The 18,558-nt window shown below is 43.2% G+C and overlaps 2 protein-coding genes and 1 long non-coding RNA gene across 6 annotated transcripts in view; 2 read left to right on the top strand and 1 right to left on the bottom strand.

Moving 5' to 3' along the window:
* The first annotated feature begins 1,748 nt into the window (after positions 1-1,748).
* On the top strand, positions 1,749-10,854 carry PRXL2A (peroxiredoxin like 2A). Its single transcript, XM_013175234.3, has 6 exons — positions 1,749-1,882; positions 4,528-4,707; positions 5,232-5,323; positions 8,946-9,086; positions 10,068-10,232; positions 10,376-10,854. Exons 2-6 carry the CDS (start codon positions 4,530-4,532, stop codon positions 10,484-10,486), a joined length of 687 nt encoding a protein of 228 aa, XP_013030688.1. The 5' UTR covers positions 1,749-1,882; positions 4,528-4,529; the 3' UTR covers positions 10,487-10,854.
* LOC136791207 (uncharacterized) lies at positions 1,856-18,359 on the bottom strand. The gene is made up of 4 exons (XR_010832675.1): positions 18,181-18,359; positions 15,289-15,388; positions 14,695-14,828; positions 1,856-2,234 (listed from the first exon to the last, which is right to left on the bottom strand). It is a non-coding gene; the product is annotated as an uncharacterized lncRNA (long non-coding RNA).
* Positions 17,924-18,558, top strand: part of TSPAN14 (tetraspanin 14) — a 39,454-nt gene continuing 38,819 nt past the window's right edge. For 3 of the 4 annotated variants that reach the window (XM_048074933.2, XM_048074936.2, XM_048074935.2), the window contains exon 1: positions 17,924-18,063. The gene's annotated coding sequence lies outside the window, so the exon portion shown is untranslated. The remainder of the gene's footprint in view (positions 18,064-18,558) is intronic. The other variant, XM_048074934.2, reaches the window with a different exon arrangement.

Below are 18,558 nucleotides of genomic sequence, written 5' to 3'. Positions count from 1 at the left end.
AAGGAAAGTGTAGTTGAGATGTTGGATTTCTTTAAAATGTTCTCAGAATGGGGCAGGTTATATGGTCTAACAACTTCCTCTCGAAGAAGTATGGTTTGCTTGCTTGACACAGTGATTTTTTCTTCAGCTGGGACCCAGTGCAATGTTGTGCTGAGATCAGTAATGAAATGGGCAGGTTGGGAAGAAGCCTGAAAAGGTGACAGCTGCTGTTGACACAAGGAATGATTTCTTGCAGGATCTTTACAATGACAGAAAGAAAAGAAAGGAAGGAGAGGGGAAAGTTGGGGGAAAAAAAAAAAAAACATCCTTGCCTTCAAAAATGTTAGGAGGTTGCTTTGTTCATTGATTTTGGTGCTTAAAGGGTGACTGATGTAGGTTGGCAGGGACCTCTGGAGGTTCTCTAGTCCAATCCCTGGGTAAAGCAGAGCTGATTTTGAAGTGAGATAGGTTGCTCTATTTTGCAATCCTTAAGGGTATTTAAAAGCTCATCAAATTCCGATGAGCATGTCACCGGGTTATTGTGAATTGTAAATTTTCTTTAAAAGGAGTTAATTACAAAGATATTTGCAACCTGATGACTCATTTGTGGGGAGAATGTTTCATAAAAAATCATCAGCTCAATTTGTGTTTGAGATATGCAAGTTGTGACAAAGCTCTGAAAGATTTTTAGGCTCAAGATGGGAGGGAAGAGAAGGGATGAAAAAGCAGTGGCCAAAAACAACTGGTGAAAGACATTAGGCTAGGGGCTATGTACTAGTGCGGTCTGGCTTGTGACGGTGCTGGTTGAATGTTTCCACTTCTGCTCAGCTGTATTCTTAAGAAAAGTATGCAAGATAGTCTGTGCTACCATGACTTTTACTGACAACTCGAATACACGGACTTTCCAGTATTTTTTGTCACAGCTGCAATGGGTCCTGTTTACACTGCTAAAATAAATGTTTAAGGATAGCTATCTTCTTAATGACATTTTTTTCTCTAGTTGTGGGTGGGAGGGAAATGAGGCATCTAGAGAGCCATGTTTTAATTGGTTGTCTTGACACAAGTGAAGACCATCAACTGGCACTTAGAGCAGGATTAAGACTTAGCTTGTTTAAATTTTGGTTAGCTGAGTACTGACAGACCAGAAAACAAGTCACTGTTATCTTGGAGATCTCTTGTGGCCACCACAAAAACACACAAAAAGATGTTTTTCCCCTTTTTCCCCCCCTCTTTAGTCTCTCATCTCTGTAAAGAGAAGTGCGCATCCACTTCTGGAGGTTTTGAGACCTGGAGAAGTTAGCAGAGTTGAGAGTGTGCTGGTCTGATAGTTGCAGAGAAAATAATGCTCTTCAGTGAAGGGATGTTACCGTGAAAGCTGGTAACGTGCTGGTAAACTACATTAACACCGAGTTAATTCACCAGTATAGCCTCTCTATTGAAGCTTGTTTCCAACAGTGTGATGGTTTAATTGTTTCTAGAGCAGTTTGTGTTGTTTGGGTGTGCTGGAGGGTTGGGGAGTGTTGAAGTAGAATGGACTGAAATATAAGCAAAATATTTATTGTAAAAATGCATGGTTCTACAGGAAAAAAAAATCCAAACAAACAAAACCCCCACTTCAGAATTTAGAGCTTAGCACGGCGTTCTCAGCCTCAAGAAAGCTTGCACTCCCTCCTGTTCCTTACACCCACCCTCCCTATGAAGAGGGTAAGCATGGGTTCAGTTTAAAAAAAAAAAGGGGGGGGGGGGCCGGTTGAGCTCTCTCCAAGCGATCTGGCAGCGGATTGGGCAGCTCTGCTCTTTCCTACCCGCCGCCGGGCGACTGCGGCGCTCAGTGCTGCGGGTGGCGGCGGCTGCGGCGGCGGAGCGCCCCCAGCTCCCCCCGGCCGCCGCGGAGGCTCCCCGGGTGAGTGCGCACACGGGGGGCTTGGGGGGGTCCTGGGGAGCCCCGTCCTGCCCTCCCGCCGGGTGGTGGTCGGGCCGGAGGGATGGTGGGGAATTGGGGTTACCTGCTGCTTCGGAAGCTGCACCCCAGGAGGGGGGAAGCTGGTGGCTGGCCCCGCCCTGCTGGTGGTGCTGTGGGCTCCTCGCTTGCAGAGCGGTGCAAGGGATGTGTCGGGGCTCCAGCTGCCTGGGCAGCGGGTTTCTAATAACCCCTGCTGCTCTTTCCCGTGTGGATTGTTCAGAGCGGCTCACTGTGGTGCTTGCTTGGCAGGGGGGGATTTCGGTATCCCTGTAGAGCCGCTTCTCCCGTGTCCCTGTTTAGTGAAATAGCAAAAGATTGGCGCATTTAGTACATTTTCTTTTGTCATTGAGCTGTGCCCAATTAGACTGAAGAGATGAGCTAAGATTAACAGTCTCTTTACCGCGGCTACAACTGAGTGGATGTAAAATAATAGTGGAGCTGGCTTTCAGCAATGCTAATAATGCTAACAATGACAATAACGCTAACGGAAATGAAAAGCTGTGTGAGAAGTTGCTCGTTTGTCAATTGCCAACAACTTGGCAGCATTTTAGTATACAAATGAAACGTGCATGGCAATAGTGCTTGGTATTTATTGCCCTCTCTTCTCGTATCTAAGAATGAAGAGGAAAAACAGGTCTTGGTCAGAGAAGTTTGGAAGGAATAGTTGGACAACCAATGCTGGGAGAGAACAGGGCTCTAGCCTTTTGGGTATGCCAAGGAGATTTTAAGTTTTAATGCAAGGATTCTGGTGCATTACAGCAGCACACTTTCCATTTTGGTCATTCCAAAGGCTGGGGTCAGAATGGTCTCTGATACGAGTTACAGGCAGATATCAACACGTTGTTGTTACAGTATGACTTTATGCCTGAAAAACTTATGTAGGCAAAGGAGCTAAGGACAAGGAAGGGTTCCCTGTGTTAGAAATAAGCGGTGAAATTGGGTAGAATAAGTTCTCTTATCTGCAGTATGTTTGTGTAAACTGCCCTTGTTTCCTGCTCAGGATCTTGGATTGCTCACGTTTCTAGATACTGCGATAAGGTCTTCCTTGGCACCAAGTATGGTGTTAGAAGCAAAACAAAATAAAACTTTATTCAGTGTTTCTAACGATTTCTGCAGATTGGTAGTTGGTTGCATTTGATCATCAGTATTATTCTGGAACTAGCTTTAAGGATGGAAATAGTCTTTAAGGAGATTTTTTCCTGGAAAATTCTGGGCAATGTGTCTCTGACACAAAAGGTAGCTGTGGGGATAAAGATGATGCGTGTCTCTAGTCTATTGCTAGTCGCAATTCAAAACAGTGATATTTTTCCTGTATTTATGGGGAAGAAAATCTCTTCTGAACAGAACTATATATACAGGCAGTAATGCTCAGCAAAGCAGTATATCAAGGAATGGGGTTTTGCAGATGGCTCTGGAAAATATTTGTGCAATACTGAAGTTGGGTGACTTAGGAAATAAATCTGCAGCCCTTTATAACACATAACTGCTGTGATGTGGACAGGCAGTGACTTCTTATACTGCCAAAATTCAGTGACATTTGTACCACTTATTGCTCGCAGTTGGATCTTGAATTTTGACCCCTAGGCAGGACTAAGCTTGCGTTCCTGCACCGCAGAACTGATACTGCCTCACTGGAAGGTGGCTGTCAGCCCTCTCCAGGCTTGTGAAACTTGTGCAAGGGTCAGGACTGAGTTTCGAAGGCTTTTGTGAGAAGCATGGCTGCTCGTTTTGTTTTTTTTTAAAAAAAAAAAAAGCTACCAAACCAATCACTGGTAATAACAAGCAGCATTTGTGCTTTTAAATCACGAGCCAGCACATGTAATGGCTTCTCTTGCAAAGTTATCCGTTCTGACTGATGGGTGTGAGTTTAACTTGTTTGTTCCTGATGAGATTTCTACACGATCCGCTTTAGAAAGAGCGGGAAGTTGGTCTGCATATAAAAGGTGCTGTCCAGAACGTGTCTGTAATGTTGGATCGCTGTGCCTAATAAAAAGGTTGCAAGTCTACATGTTTTTGTGTGCAGGGACACCTTCTGAGCTCTAATTTTGGCCCTGTGCCTGCTTTGGTTGTAGTGTGTAACTGTAGGGAACAGGAAAGATTACCAATTATGCTGAGCTGCACAGAGGTTTTTTAAAGTCTTCTGTGGTACGTTTGTAAAATGCACTGTTTAAAATAGGAAAAAATAAGTTTACAAACACTTTTTAAAAAAAAGAAACCACTGTCCTACTGTAATAATTGAAGGTACTGGCTAACATAGAGACCATCTTATTAAAGGTTCTGTATTACCCACATATGCTTCTGTCCCATTCCTCCCCATTGTATTTTGAGGACTTCAATCACTAATGTTCTTGCCAATCTGGTACCAGAAAAAGGTAAGATTACCTTCTGATGTTTTTGATGTGGGCCAGGAGCAGAACTGTGATGAAACCTGAAACCCAGGTCAGGACACTAATAGACATACAGATCATCTTCAGTCAACCCCAAAATATCCATGTGAGTTTTTAGTTGTTGTTTTAATCCATTTCCTCCTTGTATGGCATCATCAGTGTTCAGTGTTAGAGCTGCTTTCTTGTTTCCTGTTCCAGAGATGTCCTTTCTACCTGACTTTGGAATCTTCACCATGGGCTTGTGGTCTGTTGGTCTTGGAGCCATTGGTGCAGCTGTAACAGGGATTGTCCTTGCTAACACAGACTTATTTTTGTCCAAGCCAGAAAAGGCTACGTTGGAGTTTTTGGAGGAGATTGAGCTAAAAACTTTGGGATCAGGTAAGACTCTGGATGTTTGAGCCCTCATTCTTTGATAAGTGGGCTTATATAAGAACCCCTCTGTAAGGCTTGGGCTGGAAGCACTGAAGAAGAGTGAAGTATGTTTAGAAGGATTAATGTTCCCTAACTGGAGGTTTTCTGTAGGGGATAGAAGATTTCACACAGGTCACATTAGGAATCTAGACAGTTTTTCTTAGTCTTTCCTAGTTACAGGAAGTAGTTGGGTATCCTCGCTAGTAGATGATTCTGGTGAAAGAAAACCAGCTACAATTGAAAGGTCTATTTTAAATTGTCTATCTGAAAGGTCTATTTTAAATTGTAATTCAGTTGGTGAACCATGACACACACCAAAAAAATCAATAAAGCATGTAATATTCTGTTAGGCACATAGAAAATTTCTGTAATATAACTGTATTTGAATGTGGAATTCTCTGCAGTGCTTTATGTTAGTCTTCAAAGCATTAATCATTATAAATAAGAGTGGTTGATAATTATTGCTGATGCTATTTCTCCTGTATAAACAGAACAAAGAACTTTCAAAGCAGGAGAACTATGGAAGAAGAACGGTGCAGTGATCATGGCTGTGCGAAGACCTGGATGATTTTTGTGCAGAGAGGTACTTGTTGGGTTTGGGGATCAATTAAGAGCAATTAAGCTCTACTTGCATATATTTCCCTTAAATAAAGGGAGGGGATGAATGGGACAGTCATCAGATACATCTGGAGTTTCTGAAAGTTTCTTGTTTTCTAGCACAAACGGTCACCAGCTAACAGCATACTTAGTTTCAGTTTTCTTTGCAGCAAGTTTGTGTAGTCTAGGTCCTGAGTATTTTCCTTTTGACGGCAACTGGTGCCTGATGTTTTTACATCTGCCAGGGATCTAGCCCACAGTAATTAGAAGTGGAGACTACCCAAAATACAGTTAGTAATGAGTCTTATGAGATAGTCATATTCCATATCCCCAAAATAAATCCTGTGAGCCAGGTAATCTCTAGTCAAAAACAGACAAAGATAGGACTGGAAGAAATTCATCAGATAAAGCTCATCAGGGAAAAAAAAAAAAAGAGGGCATATAAAGGGGAGTCCCTCACTGTTCTGGGTGCTGAAGGGGAGGCAGGAAGGTAAGGAGTCTGAAAGAGACTGTTTGCAGAAGTCTGTTGCAGAAACTCCATGTTTCGTCACAGACTCTGTATGCAAACTGGTACTGGTTCATAACAAGGTGGGTTGAGAAACAAGATTGAGATCCTTAAGTTGGCATTAGGCATCTTGGCTGGAGGTGAGAGGCGACACTTGAAATGCAATTTGAATGTAAAATGTGCCTGGAAACAGCCATAACTTGCGCCTTGGCCATTATTTTTCTCATAGCTATGGGGGAAAATAGCTATTATGTTGTTACTCACTACTCCATAAAATGGGGTAATTTATATTGTAACCGCTTAATTAAAGGATCTGCTCCCATCAGTAATAACCACTTAAGTATGTGTAGGACTTACGAAAGGTTAGAGATTAAAGTACTCTGTTCTCTGAACAGGTGTAGTGTAGGCAGGAAGAAAATGTGCTGGGTGCCTGTCTCTGTGACTTTTGGATAGAGTCAGATGGGAATTCATTAATGGTTGGTTTTTATTTTTAAAGCTAACTTCCTAAGTTGTAGTAAAGAGACCATTTTAAAGAACTGATTTTTTTTTCATGCAGGAAAAAAATAGGAAGGGAGAAATTTTAATTTTCTATTTCTTACTTTTGGTTCAAAACTTCGAACTCTTAACAGAGGCAGTCACTGTACTGCTCAGCTAATTATGACAAATAATTGTTTTGTATTTTAAAGGTGAAAATGTTTGAAAAAGATTTTAAATTCTCTAAACTAAAGTTACTTTGGATTGCTGTATACTCAAATCATTTTGTGAGTTCACTCTTGCCTTTCTCCTGAGAAAGTTGTCCTTGTTTATTTATCAAGGTTTCTCCATAGTATGTAAACTACTTCTTTCCCCATTGTCACTGCTTTTGAGCTGCTAGAATAGTTCAATACAGGTGACTTGCCATATCTGTTCATCTGGAGGCTGTAGGTTTTTATTTTTTTGCAAGAGACAAACTACAGTTGTTTCCCACTATCTTACGCTTTGGAAAGGATGTCGAACTTTGCCCTTGTTGACTGCACCAAGAAGGTACGTGTATGTCCCTGGACACAGAGATGGGTTTGAAAAATGGCCATACTACTTTATCGATCACTGAGCTGGTACCAGTGGTGAGGACGTTTCCATTAATCCACTGCAAAGTAATGTCACAAATCCTACTGAAATTATTTCTTTGTACCTTTGAGAAATTCTGAGGGCTGTAGACTTAAATAGGGAGTCATTTATCTTTATCATCTCTATCCTAAATCATCAGATTGCTTTTTTATTATTACAATAGCATATGTTCAACAGTACAGTAGCTCTACTACTCATAGTCTGGATCCAGCCATGTAGTGATCCAGCGCTTCAGCCGTTGCAGAAGTTCCATGGGCTTGCTAAATATTGTAGGTGAAATGCAACTCAAGCAGTCTAAAGTAGCAGAAGAGCCATAGCTGAACTAGGAGAGAGACAAAACAAAATGGAAATTGATCTTATAACTTGTCCTTGCCCTGATGGAGGGAGGAAGTATTCTGCCAGGGTGCGCTTGTCTGTTTTTAACAAATGCAAGAAAAACAGTTTCATGGACTGGATGGAATGGTCGCAGCTCCACAATAAGGACAGTAACTATACAGCTGTTATATGCTGTAATTTGCCCACAAAAAGAGGCTGTTTTGCTTCCTGTTGCTGTATCATTTTAAAACTTAACTATGTCTTTACTTTGTTTTTGCTCTCTTCCTTCCCTGTAAATGAAGGAGACACATCCCCCGCTGCCCCCCACACTAAATTGCTGAAATGCCTTTCTCCAAAACACAAAAGGATAATCAGGGTTTCATGGTATCTTTATCTCGCTAGAGATGGTGATTTCTGATCCTACAGGGAGCCCTACTTCCCTAGCCTGGAACATCATTTTTTCAGACATGTACACTTATGTCACAATACAGATTTTTGTTTTGTTTATTGTGAGAATTTTGAACTGTATAAATCCAGATAAAATTGCTATTAACCTCCCTTCTAGGAGGATCATAAAGCATTTTGTTTGAGGAAAACAGAAAATAATTAGCAAGTCTTTAAGATCAGAAAAGAGGGGAAAGTTCTAACAAGCCTAAGCTATGATCCTTTAAGTCTCACACTTTACTATTCACTGTTTGCTTGTGATGCTGATTCATCCTTCCTCATTTCCTCTGAAAAAGATCAAGAGTAGTGAACTGGAATGTTCTGCCTACCCTTTTACGTACTGGTGTCTTTCTCTAATGTCTTTTGTCTTCTCTGTTAACCCCTATCTGTGTGTTCCTTGGTACTTGTAAGTTCTAGATATCCTACAAACCTTTGAGTTAAGGCATTTCATTAGTTGGCTGAGGGTGTTGATGTAAATGGTCTTTTTTGTTGTTGTGTGGAGTTCTTTCTGGGAGTTTTGTGCAATAAAAAAACGACCTTCCTCCATTGGAGAAACCTTGGAGGCTGCTGTTCAAACTGAGAGCTGGGGTTCCTTCAGAACAAAAAAGTCAGCAGATGACTGCTGACACCGTTATGTGCTTACACACTACAAAAAGTGCTATTGCTTCTGAGATACTGAAGGTATATGAAGAAATGACCTGATCGTTTTCACAGGGGGATCTAGGACAGAGAGTGCATTTTCACTCCACTACTTAACTCTAGACTTGCTTATTATACTTCTGCATGGAGCCCTCAAGTGCTTTGCATAAAGGCTCATAATGATGTGTTTCCCTGCTTTGGTGTGAAAGGATGTGAAACTCTGGCCTGGGAAAGTTAAGTGATATGCAGGTAGTATCTCTTCACTGTTCTGTAAATACTTAAAAATAGTTGAAGCCCCGGCACAAGCAAGGCAATCTATACTTTGAATTAAAACTGTATTGTCCAGGATTTTAATATTTTATCCAGTGAACGATCCAAAAGTCTCTTTCTCTGCCTAGGGAAGAAAATTCCAGTAAGCACAATAAAGACTTGCCTAGCAGTAGAGCTAGCTTAAATGTCTGATTCATAGGTCTGTTTTTGTTTTGCACTTCAAGCTAGAATGTATGTGTTTCTGATGCTCTGGAATTCAAGGTGAAGCTTTCTAGCTTCCAACTTCTAACTAACTTCCTGAAATGTTTGTTCCTTTTTTTTTTTTTAGGAGGCTTCTGAGCTTTCCTCTCTGAAACCTCAGCTGTCCAAGCTGGGTGTCCCTCTCTATGCAGTTGTGAAAGAGAAGATAGGGACTGAAGTGGAGGATTTTCAGCATTATTTCAAAGGAGAAATCTTTCTGGATGAAAAGGTATAATGAAGTCAGTGCGTTGGTTTTTGGCGGGGGACAGGGGACGTTGCTTAAAAACAACCTTACGGATGTCCTCTTTGAAGAGCTTGTATGATATAGATAGAACGTGTTCTTAATGAAAAAGCATTTAGTAGCATTGTAGTTTAAGAAGTTAATTAGCTCTGCTTTTCTATATATAACCTGCTCAGCTTACAAACCGCTCTGTAGCTATGCACTGATAATGTTTTTGCAGGATTATTTCTCCCCTTTAACAGATAAACAATATAGCCTATTAATATTTATTACTTTCTTCCACTGGCTGTGTAACTTGTTGATGTTTATAATGTATGACTCAAGGTCTGAAGGTGAAAGATGCAAGTAATTCAACATTGTGGTATGCGGCTTGTCCCAGTACATAGACAGGTGCTGTATTGCCAGTCTGTCCTACAAAACCAGGGATCTTCTTACTCTTTAACTCAAAAGACCCATTTAAAAATCACTTGGCTTTTGAAGAAAAAAGAATACCTAATATTCAAAATCAACTAAAAGGTATATTTGCTTTCCTTCCCCATTGTGCCTGTTTGAAGGAAACAATTTTAAAAAAAGGCAAACTAAGCAGATGGCTGTTAAAGTTTCATGACTTGGCACCACTGTTACCTCTTGACCAACACTTATATTGCTACACTTCAGAAATAAGAAAAAAGATGTTTATCACAAAGCACCCTTGTTCTCAGCAATGTAGATGTAGATGTCTGTGGTGCTTAAATAGCTGTGGATCATTTGAAAAAAAGCAACTCATGAAGGGTGGCAGTAACAGTGATTGGATGTCTGGACACAAGCATTCATGTGTTAAAGAGATTAGTTCAGGTGAAATAGCTTTTGAGTTCTGCCTTTTCATCTTTTCTGTGTTACAGCCCTTCTTGGATACCGGGTTGTCTGTTATCCCGATTTTCATTTGGGAGGAAAAGTCCTTTTCACTTTGAGATCTTTTTCTCATTGCAGAGAAGCTTCTATGGTCCACGAAGGAGAAAAATGATGATGTCGGGCCTCTTCCGCTTTGGAGTCTGGCAAAATTTCTTCCGTGCTTGGAAAAATGGCTATAGCGGTAACCTGGAAGGCGAAGGATTCACCCTGGGAGGTGTATATGTGATTGGGGCAGGAAGACAGGTACTGCAAACCATCTAGGAGGCTTTCATGCCTCCTGGGAGCCCAGAGGTTTATTTTCTGTCATTATTCAGTTGCTGGTCAGTTGATCTCCTGTGGAGAGACCAGGATTAGTGTATGAATTTCTCTTTTTTGTCTTTGACTAGGGTGTTCTACTGGAACATCGTGAGAAAGAATTTGGTGACAAAGTCAGCCTTCCATCTGTCCTTGAAGCTGCTGAGAAGATAAAACCACAAGCTTCAGAAGCAGAAAAATAGTTGCACGTTTTTCTGATCACAGCTTGAAATGTAGAATGCATCTGTTTCTTGAATGTGCAGTTCAATCGCCTGTTAACTATTTAGTGATCAGCACAGAGGAAAGATTCTCTATTCAAATGTAATAATTGATGAAAACCTTCCTTGTTGTTGTTGCTTTGCAGCCTTTCAGGTGGTCAGGGTTTCAGCTGGCCTTTTGTGTCTGACTGTATTAATGAAAGGCTGGGTCTAAAATCTGACGTAGCCTAGATGTTTTCAGTCAGAGACAGTTGACTGAAAGCCTGTCTACCTAGGGGAGCTTTGCTAAGGCTGGAGAAATGGCGTATATGCAGAGTTTGAATGATAATAAAATTTTATGTAGATGAAATGTCTTCACTTTGTTTTTTGTTTTTGTTTTTCATTTACATTTAACCATGTCTGTGTTTCTAGGAGACTAGAATCATAGACTTATCCCAAGTTGGAAGGGACCCACAACGATCATTGAGGCCAACTCCTGGCTCCACACAGACCATGTGTCTGAGAGCGCTGTCCAAAAGCAGGCTCAGTGCCATGACCACTGCCCTGGGGAGCCTGTTCCAGTGCCTGACACCCCTCTGAGTGAAGAACCTTTTCCTAACATCTAGCCTGAACGTTCCCTGATGCAGCTTTGTGCTGTTGCCTGGGGGATAGTAATACTGGCTATATGAAACCTAGAAGGCAAAAACTAGAACTTCACAAACACTGAGGACTGGCATTGGTCTGTGTTAAATCAGTTACACAAGTTTTGAAATTTCATCATTATTAATGAAATCCTGACTTTTAAATATTTCTGTCCAGACAGACCTAATTTTAACTGCAAATATTTATGCTCTTTGTTGTCTGTTGTTTGGTATTGCCTGAAACAGCACTTAGCAGCAAGGATTTTGAGTGATTTGTATGTTCAAGTTTTATTTGAAAACTAAATGCAAATTGGACATGTATGCTTACTATCAGCTGAAATTTGTGGTGGACTGTTTTTAGAGGAGGAAGAAGCAGGAGTTTGCAGGGTAGAGGGCAGCAAAGTCTATTTTGCTGATTGCTTAGCAAATTCACTGCATGATACGGACTTAATAAATGCTCTCCTAGGATTCATAGATGGGGCAGAGAACCATGTATTGTCTCTGACCATGTTCTGAGCTGCCTGGGTAATTATGCCCCTAAGATCAGTGGTGAACTAGAGCTAATGAGCCCTGGCAGCAAACAAGGATAACTCCATCCAGCCTCCTTGCAGGGTTAACATCACTCGTCTATCTCTTCCAACCTTTGTTTCAGAAAATTCAGCTAAATGCTAATGCACATATTCTCAAGTATGCTGATTTACTTGGTTTAGCTACTTAAGTAAAAAAGTGCCCTGGTGTTGTATAAAGGTATCTGATATTGGTAAAGAACGTTTTTCTATGTAAATAATAACACATTACTAGTATGCAGGAGCAAATACCAAGACAATTTTCCCTGTTAGGGAAGTACAGCATTATAATAACAGCAGTATAGTAAAATTCAGATTCCTAACCCCCTTGTAGTCATTCCTTTTTCATTTAATGTTTGGGTAGAGGAAGGTGTTCAAAAGGCTAAAAGATGGGACTAGAGTCCATCTTGTGAGGTTTTGATTTTTGATTTTCTCTTTTTTCGAGAAATCTAAATCAACTATGCTCTCACATCTTTGGTGTAAAAGCCAAAAGCATGGTCCTAGTTTTTAGGTTTTAGGTAGCTGTTGCTTATGATGGTGTCAAAAAGAGTGAGGTACAAAATGATGAAGTTGGAGGTAAGCTCCTCTGAATGGGATCCAGAGCAGCCAGAAAACTGCCAAGAATTTGCTTCAAGAAATGAAGAATTGTCTGAGGGCTTTTTGCCCTGTTTTTTTATCACTGAAAAGGAGTACCCATAACATGAGTGCTTGTTTGACACTTGTTTTCAGTATACATATTGTTACTTTGGTGTGCAAGGGGTAGGAGACACAGAAGAGATGCTAGAAAGGCTAGGAACTACTGCTTAGAGATGCACAATGTTACTACTAAGAAAGATTTTACTTGTAGTAGAAGGAGACTTCTAGATCACAACTCCTGTTCTGACTTTTGTTTTTTGCAGTGGGACCTGTAAGGCTTTGCCATTTGCAGGGGACAGAGCTTGCACAAATACAGGCAAAAAGGTACTGATCTCAGAGATCTGGATTTCAGGCCTTGTTCCAAGGGCTGTTTATGCATTTCACATAAACATGAAATTTGAAATACGTAAACAGTCCTTGGACTATGGGCTGAAAGCCAGATAAATTCCAAGAAATGTAAGATAAAGTGAAGTGCCTTTAGAACTTGCTAAACTTAAAGAGCATCTACTTATGATTTTGTGGATGTGCAATTGAATTCCACCCACTCTGACTCCACAAGGCCCTTGATCACGCTGAGAAGGATGCCATGGGGTTGCAGCCCTGCTGTTATCCTACCAAAAGGGCCAGTGTTTTGTGATCCTGGAAATAGAGTTAGGAAGCCATTATGTCCAGCATTTAGACTGTTTAGTTGAAGTACAGTGGCTGTTAAGCATAATACATCACTGATGCTACAACATGATGAAATGTACAACTTAGCATAGAAATGTTTTTGGGAAGACCCATGGAGTCTTTTTGAGGATTATTATTAAAATACTTGCAGAGACTGCAAGTTCTCTGTGGTCTGTCAGCTTCAGCAAAGGCATGTGTACAGTAACCACACGAGACCTCCAGATCTGGGAGAGTGCCTTTTGCCACTGTTCACAGTGACAGCTCATGTAAACAGCTAAAGGGACAGTGTACTGATTTGAAAGTTATGTAAATTTACCCACATTTCAAAGTTCTCTAACCCCATCTTTTGGAGATCAACTCAAATTTGGAGCTGCAAAAGGTCTAAATGATATTTGAAAATGTTCAGAAGAATAATTACTTGATAAACTGTATATATATATATGTATTTAAGCCAACCTTGGGATTACTTCGAGTTGCCTCATCCTTTCTGAACTTTGTGTTGACAGAATACACGTGGAGAGGATGGAAAATATGTGGTGCCTAGGAGCTGTTAATAGGGGTTTGAAATGGGCAGTCTCAAAGAAATAAAAAAGCAAAATAATAAAAGAGGAACAGGTAAGTTTTATCTGTATTTCCAGCGATGGAGACTCTGCAAGGTCTGAATATCTCGTTTAAGAAAACATTTTCTTCTTTAAATGTATAGTGTTCACTAAAAAATATTTTTAATGGTTGTTGATTTTGTTGTGCCAACAGCTACCTCTGCTGGCTCAGTTCCCTATACATATATAATGTTTTGATTTTTTCTTAATTTAACAAAATAAGTCACTTGTCAGTGCATCAAATATACCATCTAGGTTGAATACCTAGTTGGTTACTGGAAACTCTTAATGGTGGAAACACTAATTGAAAAATTGTTTATCCTGGGCACGAGCAACAAAACTCCCATATAGTCATTTTTCTTCAGTCACCTTCCCCTTGTTCATTTCTTTGAAAGCCTGCCATTCATCTTTTTGTTCAGGACAGAAACTATATTAGAAGAAAAACATTACGAGAAGGAAAATGCTGTAAGCTGGGGGGTAGGTCTAATATAGGAAGGTGCATTTTACTTGAACTTTTTAAAATGCCAATTATGTTTCCTGTCTGCAGTGTCCTTTTAAATTCGTGAGAATGATGGTCTGTCTCAGAGGGTGTTTTCTATTTGTTTCCTGTTCTGCATATTTGTTTCCCTGTGTGGGCTATCCATTCCCACGGCTGTCAAACTGCCTGGAATTGGTGTCATGTGCAAATATCCACAACGAGAAGGGAATGCCAAGGGATCCCTGCCATTTTCTGATGTGTTTCCTGTGATGCACTTTGACAGAAATAAAAGAATGAGAAAAGCTCTTTTTATCCCTAAGCCACTGGATGTCACTGCTTCCCTAGCCAAAACGAAGGTCAGCAGTAAACCCGATTTTTTTCTGCAGTAAAAGATTTGCATAACAAAGACGCCAGAAACTGGACACTATAGGTCCCCATTAGGCTAGAAGAAAGCTGTTAGAAAAGACATCTATTCTTGCAATCTTTTCACTTGTGTGGACCTTTAACCTTTTAAAAATGTTAAAGGAAAGCTATACTGTGATGAATGGTGGAATTTGCGGCATATAAATGTTTCTAAATGAATGTGGAGAGAATAAATTATTAGCAGACTCACTGTAATCCTCACCAATGTTTTATGCTTCAGCAGTATTAACTTCACATGCTGCCAGTGAGTGAGTGGCTTCTTACTTGAAGGAGCTGGAGTAGACAGGTGCGATAACCACTTGGTAGCAGCAGAGGGCGCCGGGAAGATGGAGAACGCTGTGGAGAAATGACGGATGAAGTTAAATCACCGGTTCAGTCTAAACCACTCTGATTTTATTTGATATCTGAATAACTCCGTGCAAATTTTTCCTTTTTCTAAAGGATCTCGTAAATTTTATAAAGGTTTTTCCCAGGTTATTTCGACTTCCTCTTTTAGGTTCAGCTATCGATTTCTTAGTATCTGAAGCTGTTTACAGTCTCCCAGTAGCTGTGTGGTGCCAGGAGTTGGACTCGATGATCCTTTTGGGTCCCTTGCAACTCGGGATATTCTATGATTCTGTGTTTTTTTTTCCCCACAGCCCCCTCTCTCTTAACCTCGTAATTATCAAAACCACACACAAATTCCAAATTTAACTCTGATTCCGAGAAACCTTCCTGCATAAATAGAAACTTCTTCCACTGAAAAATTGTGCTTGATGGTAATGAAAAAGCTGATCATATACAATGGAATACGTACGGAATTGCTGAATAGCTCCAGTCTTGTCATTTTCCACCAGCTACTCCTCATAATGCATCATTCATTAAGTTCAGGAAATGTTTGTAGTGGCCAGAGGAAACTGCAATGACAAATTATGCATGAACATGAGCCTGCACGAGTTCAGTAAAAAATCAGATTTTTCATTTTCATTCCTGCAGTGCTATTACACTCTCTTCTGCTGAAGTGACTGCCTTTTAAAATTCTTCCAATTTGCTAGTACTGACCAGTTTGCAAGACTGTTTTCAATTGCAGGAGATTCTTATTTTACTGACAGGGATCCCCTTCCTCATTCCACAGTCTGTATACCCTAAAGCTGTCCCCCCCATTGAGCCTTAGCAGTTACTATTGCTCGCTCTGTCTTCTCATCTCTTATGCTGGCAGCACACTGGAGCCGTCTGCCTTGGCTCTGGATGTCACCAGAGATGTGGCTCAGTGCTCCGCGAGGTGACTGGAATAGCTTCTGAGGTGAGGAAAGGATCTCTTCTACCTCTTTTCATTACCTGATAATCCAATGACCCTTCATCGTTCCTCTTCTTCACCTAGATCATCCCTAACATTCAGGTGATTCTTCCTCTAGCATTTTCTTTCAGCTTTATCTGTCAATTCCTTTTTACTTTGATTTCTAAAATCCTTGAGCAAGCTTGGGGAAGCCTGCAAGCAGTAGAGACTATAGTGAAGCTACTAGCATGCAACAATCTTTAAGTTCATCTGTAGAATTAAAGATGCCTTTCTCCAGTCCCAGATGGGATCCCTGAAATGGTATCTGCCTGAGGGACAGGGGATAGCTGAGCCTGGCTGTGGCCCTGGAAGGGTTCAGTCTTTCATGCCTTTGGCGTAAGCCAGCATTCACAATGCCTGCACCTAAGACATTCACAAATGCAATCTCTTGTTTTGAAGTTTTGAAGACACAATCAAAACCTCTGTATTTACATTTCTTTGAATTTCTTTGCAGTTGCATATAGGGGGTGAGAAGGAATCTTGGCGATGCCACCAGAGGTGTACCTGCACTTAGGTTTCAGACAGGTATGTGTGACAGGAGTTACGCATCTACAGCTTTTTAACTCTAGCATGGTTTTGGTTCTCGGCCTTGGCCTTGCGCAGATGAGAAGAACCAAACTCACCCAATTTATTCACTCAAATCTTCCTTTTGGTGTTTATCTGAACACTTGGTGAGATTACTGCCATCTCTGTGAGGAGCACTTGCTGCTGATCTGGGGAAATAATTAAGCCCCGAACTCCAAGCCCTGAGGCAGATGAAGCGTAGAGAATACGAGAAGGCCTGTACTAGTGCCTCTGGTGCTGAGCTACCCCCCTTAGCCTCGCCTTATTGCACACCAATGTATTTTCATAGTTTGTGAGGCACTGAAGAAAATAGTTTTGCTCTATCTATGAGGAAGAGAACAAAGGTGACCTTTCCTTGTGCTAAGGAGATCTTAAGGCACAGAGCAGAAGTGTGTGGGAGTTTGGATCTAAGCTAGAAACTGGGGTACAAAGAGCTACCCCAGAGGAAAGCCTAGGTTTTCTGTCTGTGTTCTGGGCCTTGTGGCTTTTATTCAGTGTATGCCCTCCAACACACGCAGCCTGCTTCCTGAAACCCTTTTTCAGAGCAGTCCTTACTGCCTTTGATCTATGCACGAGGCCAGGACTGCCTTTCTCCCATTATTTGGGAGGCCAGGGAGGCCAAGATGCAAAACACAGATGGGGACAAGAAAAGCTGAGGTAACCATCAGGTAACAGCAATGTCCAGGGACTGCTCCACACAAGGATCAGTTTGGACGGCTGACCGGTGGCCAGATCTGGCCTGGGGAGGCAGGCAGCCGATGGAAGAGGCAGGATATTTCCCCACCTTCCAGGTGGCAACCGCCTCAGGTGAGAGCTCTGACTTGCTCACCACAGGGGTTTAAAAACCATGAGTCAGCCACTCCTTCCCCTCACGCCTGCCTTCCCGGGGCCTCATCAGCAAAGATTAAAAACCCCGGGACGCTTGACGACTCAAAACACTCTTGCGGGTAGCTTTATTTGCTTATTTTTCCTTCAGCTTCTGGTTTTCTAGGTAGCGCTCGGGTTGTGCTTCTAGGGTTCTGCCCCGAAATTGCCTCACGCTCGCTGTGGTTACGAAAGCCTGAGGGGAGGGTGGTGGAAGGAGGCCGCCCCTTGCAGCGACCTGTCCCGGCCCGCCGCCGAGCTCGCGGTTTTCTGAACCTCTTCCGCAGGGCGGCCCCGCAGCCATCTCGGCTAAAAAATCGTCTAAAATAATGATATTTATTATTATCAAGCTGAGAGCACGGGGCTTCCTCCAGCGGGGCTCTGAGGGGTGGTCGCTAGGGCGGGGCGGAGCCGTGTCGCTCGCAGCCCCCGCCCGGCCTCGGCGGTTGTCGCAGGGGGCGCCTGAATCGGGGCTCCCCCGGCGGCTGGGGAGAGGGCACGGATCCGCCTGGAGGCCGGTGGAAGCTCGGGGCAGCGACAAGCCCGCAAGCAGCGGGGACGGCTTCCTTTGTGTGGAGGGCGGCTGCGTGTGCGAGGAGCAGGCGTGGCCTGGCAGCGCATTTCCGCGCCGCCTCGGCACCGGGAACCGGCGGCGAGTGGGGCGGCTCGGTGCGGCTCCGCCGAGCGGCTCCCGTGGCGGTGGTGGCTGTGGCGGCCAGCGTCTCCGCACCGTGCCCATGGACTAGCCGAGGCACCCTGGAGCTCGCCGGCCGCCGCCTCGCCCTCCTCCCAACTTCGCGAAACTTGGCGAGCAGGCTGCTGCCCCGGGTGAGTCCCGACCCCCGGCCGGGGCAGCGTGCGGGCTGCACGGCTGCTCTCTCCCTAATCCCCTTTTCCCATTAAAATTGTGGCGTTTCGGAGCGCGACTGGGGACGAGGGGCTCACCGCTCCCGGCAGCGGGCAGCCATTTCGGGCGTGCTCAAGGCGCCGCGGCGGGGGCTCGGGAGGGAGGGAGGAGGCAGGCTTCCTCCGGGAGCCGGCTTGAAGTTGTTTCCGCGGCGAGGTGCCGCCGGGAATCGCAGGGCCCTGAGCGCCCCCCCGGGCCGGATCCGGGCCCGCCCGGCTTTCCCCTTGGCCTTGGGCCGCCCGCCGGGCGGCTCCCCGCGGCGCTGCAGGTGAGGCCCGCGTCGCGCCCAAGATGGTGGGCGGCGAGCCCCGCTGCCCGGGCCGCCCCACAGCCACCAGGGTCCCCGGGGCGTCACCTCGGGCTCCTATTCCGGGGTGTTTCTGCTGCAGAGCGCTGCTGCCAAGCTACCGCGTTAT

The sequence above is a fragment of the Anser cygnoides genome, chromosome 7 (assembly GCF_040182565.1).
Source record: "Anser cygnoides isolate HZ-2024a breed goose chromosome 7, Taihu_goose_T2T_genome, whole genome shotgun sequence".
Lineage (NCBI taxonomy): Eukaryota > Metazoa > Chordata > Aves > Anseriformes > Anatidae > Anser > Anser cygnoides.
Note: the sequence above shows the minus strand (reverse complement) of the source record. Positions and strands in the feature narration are given on the sequence as shown.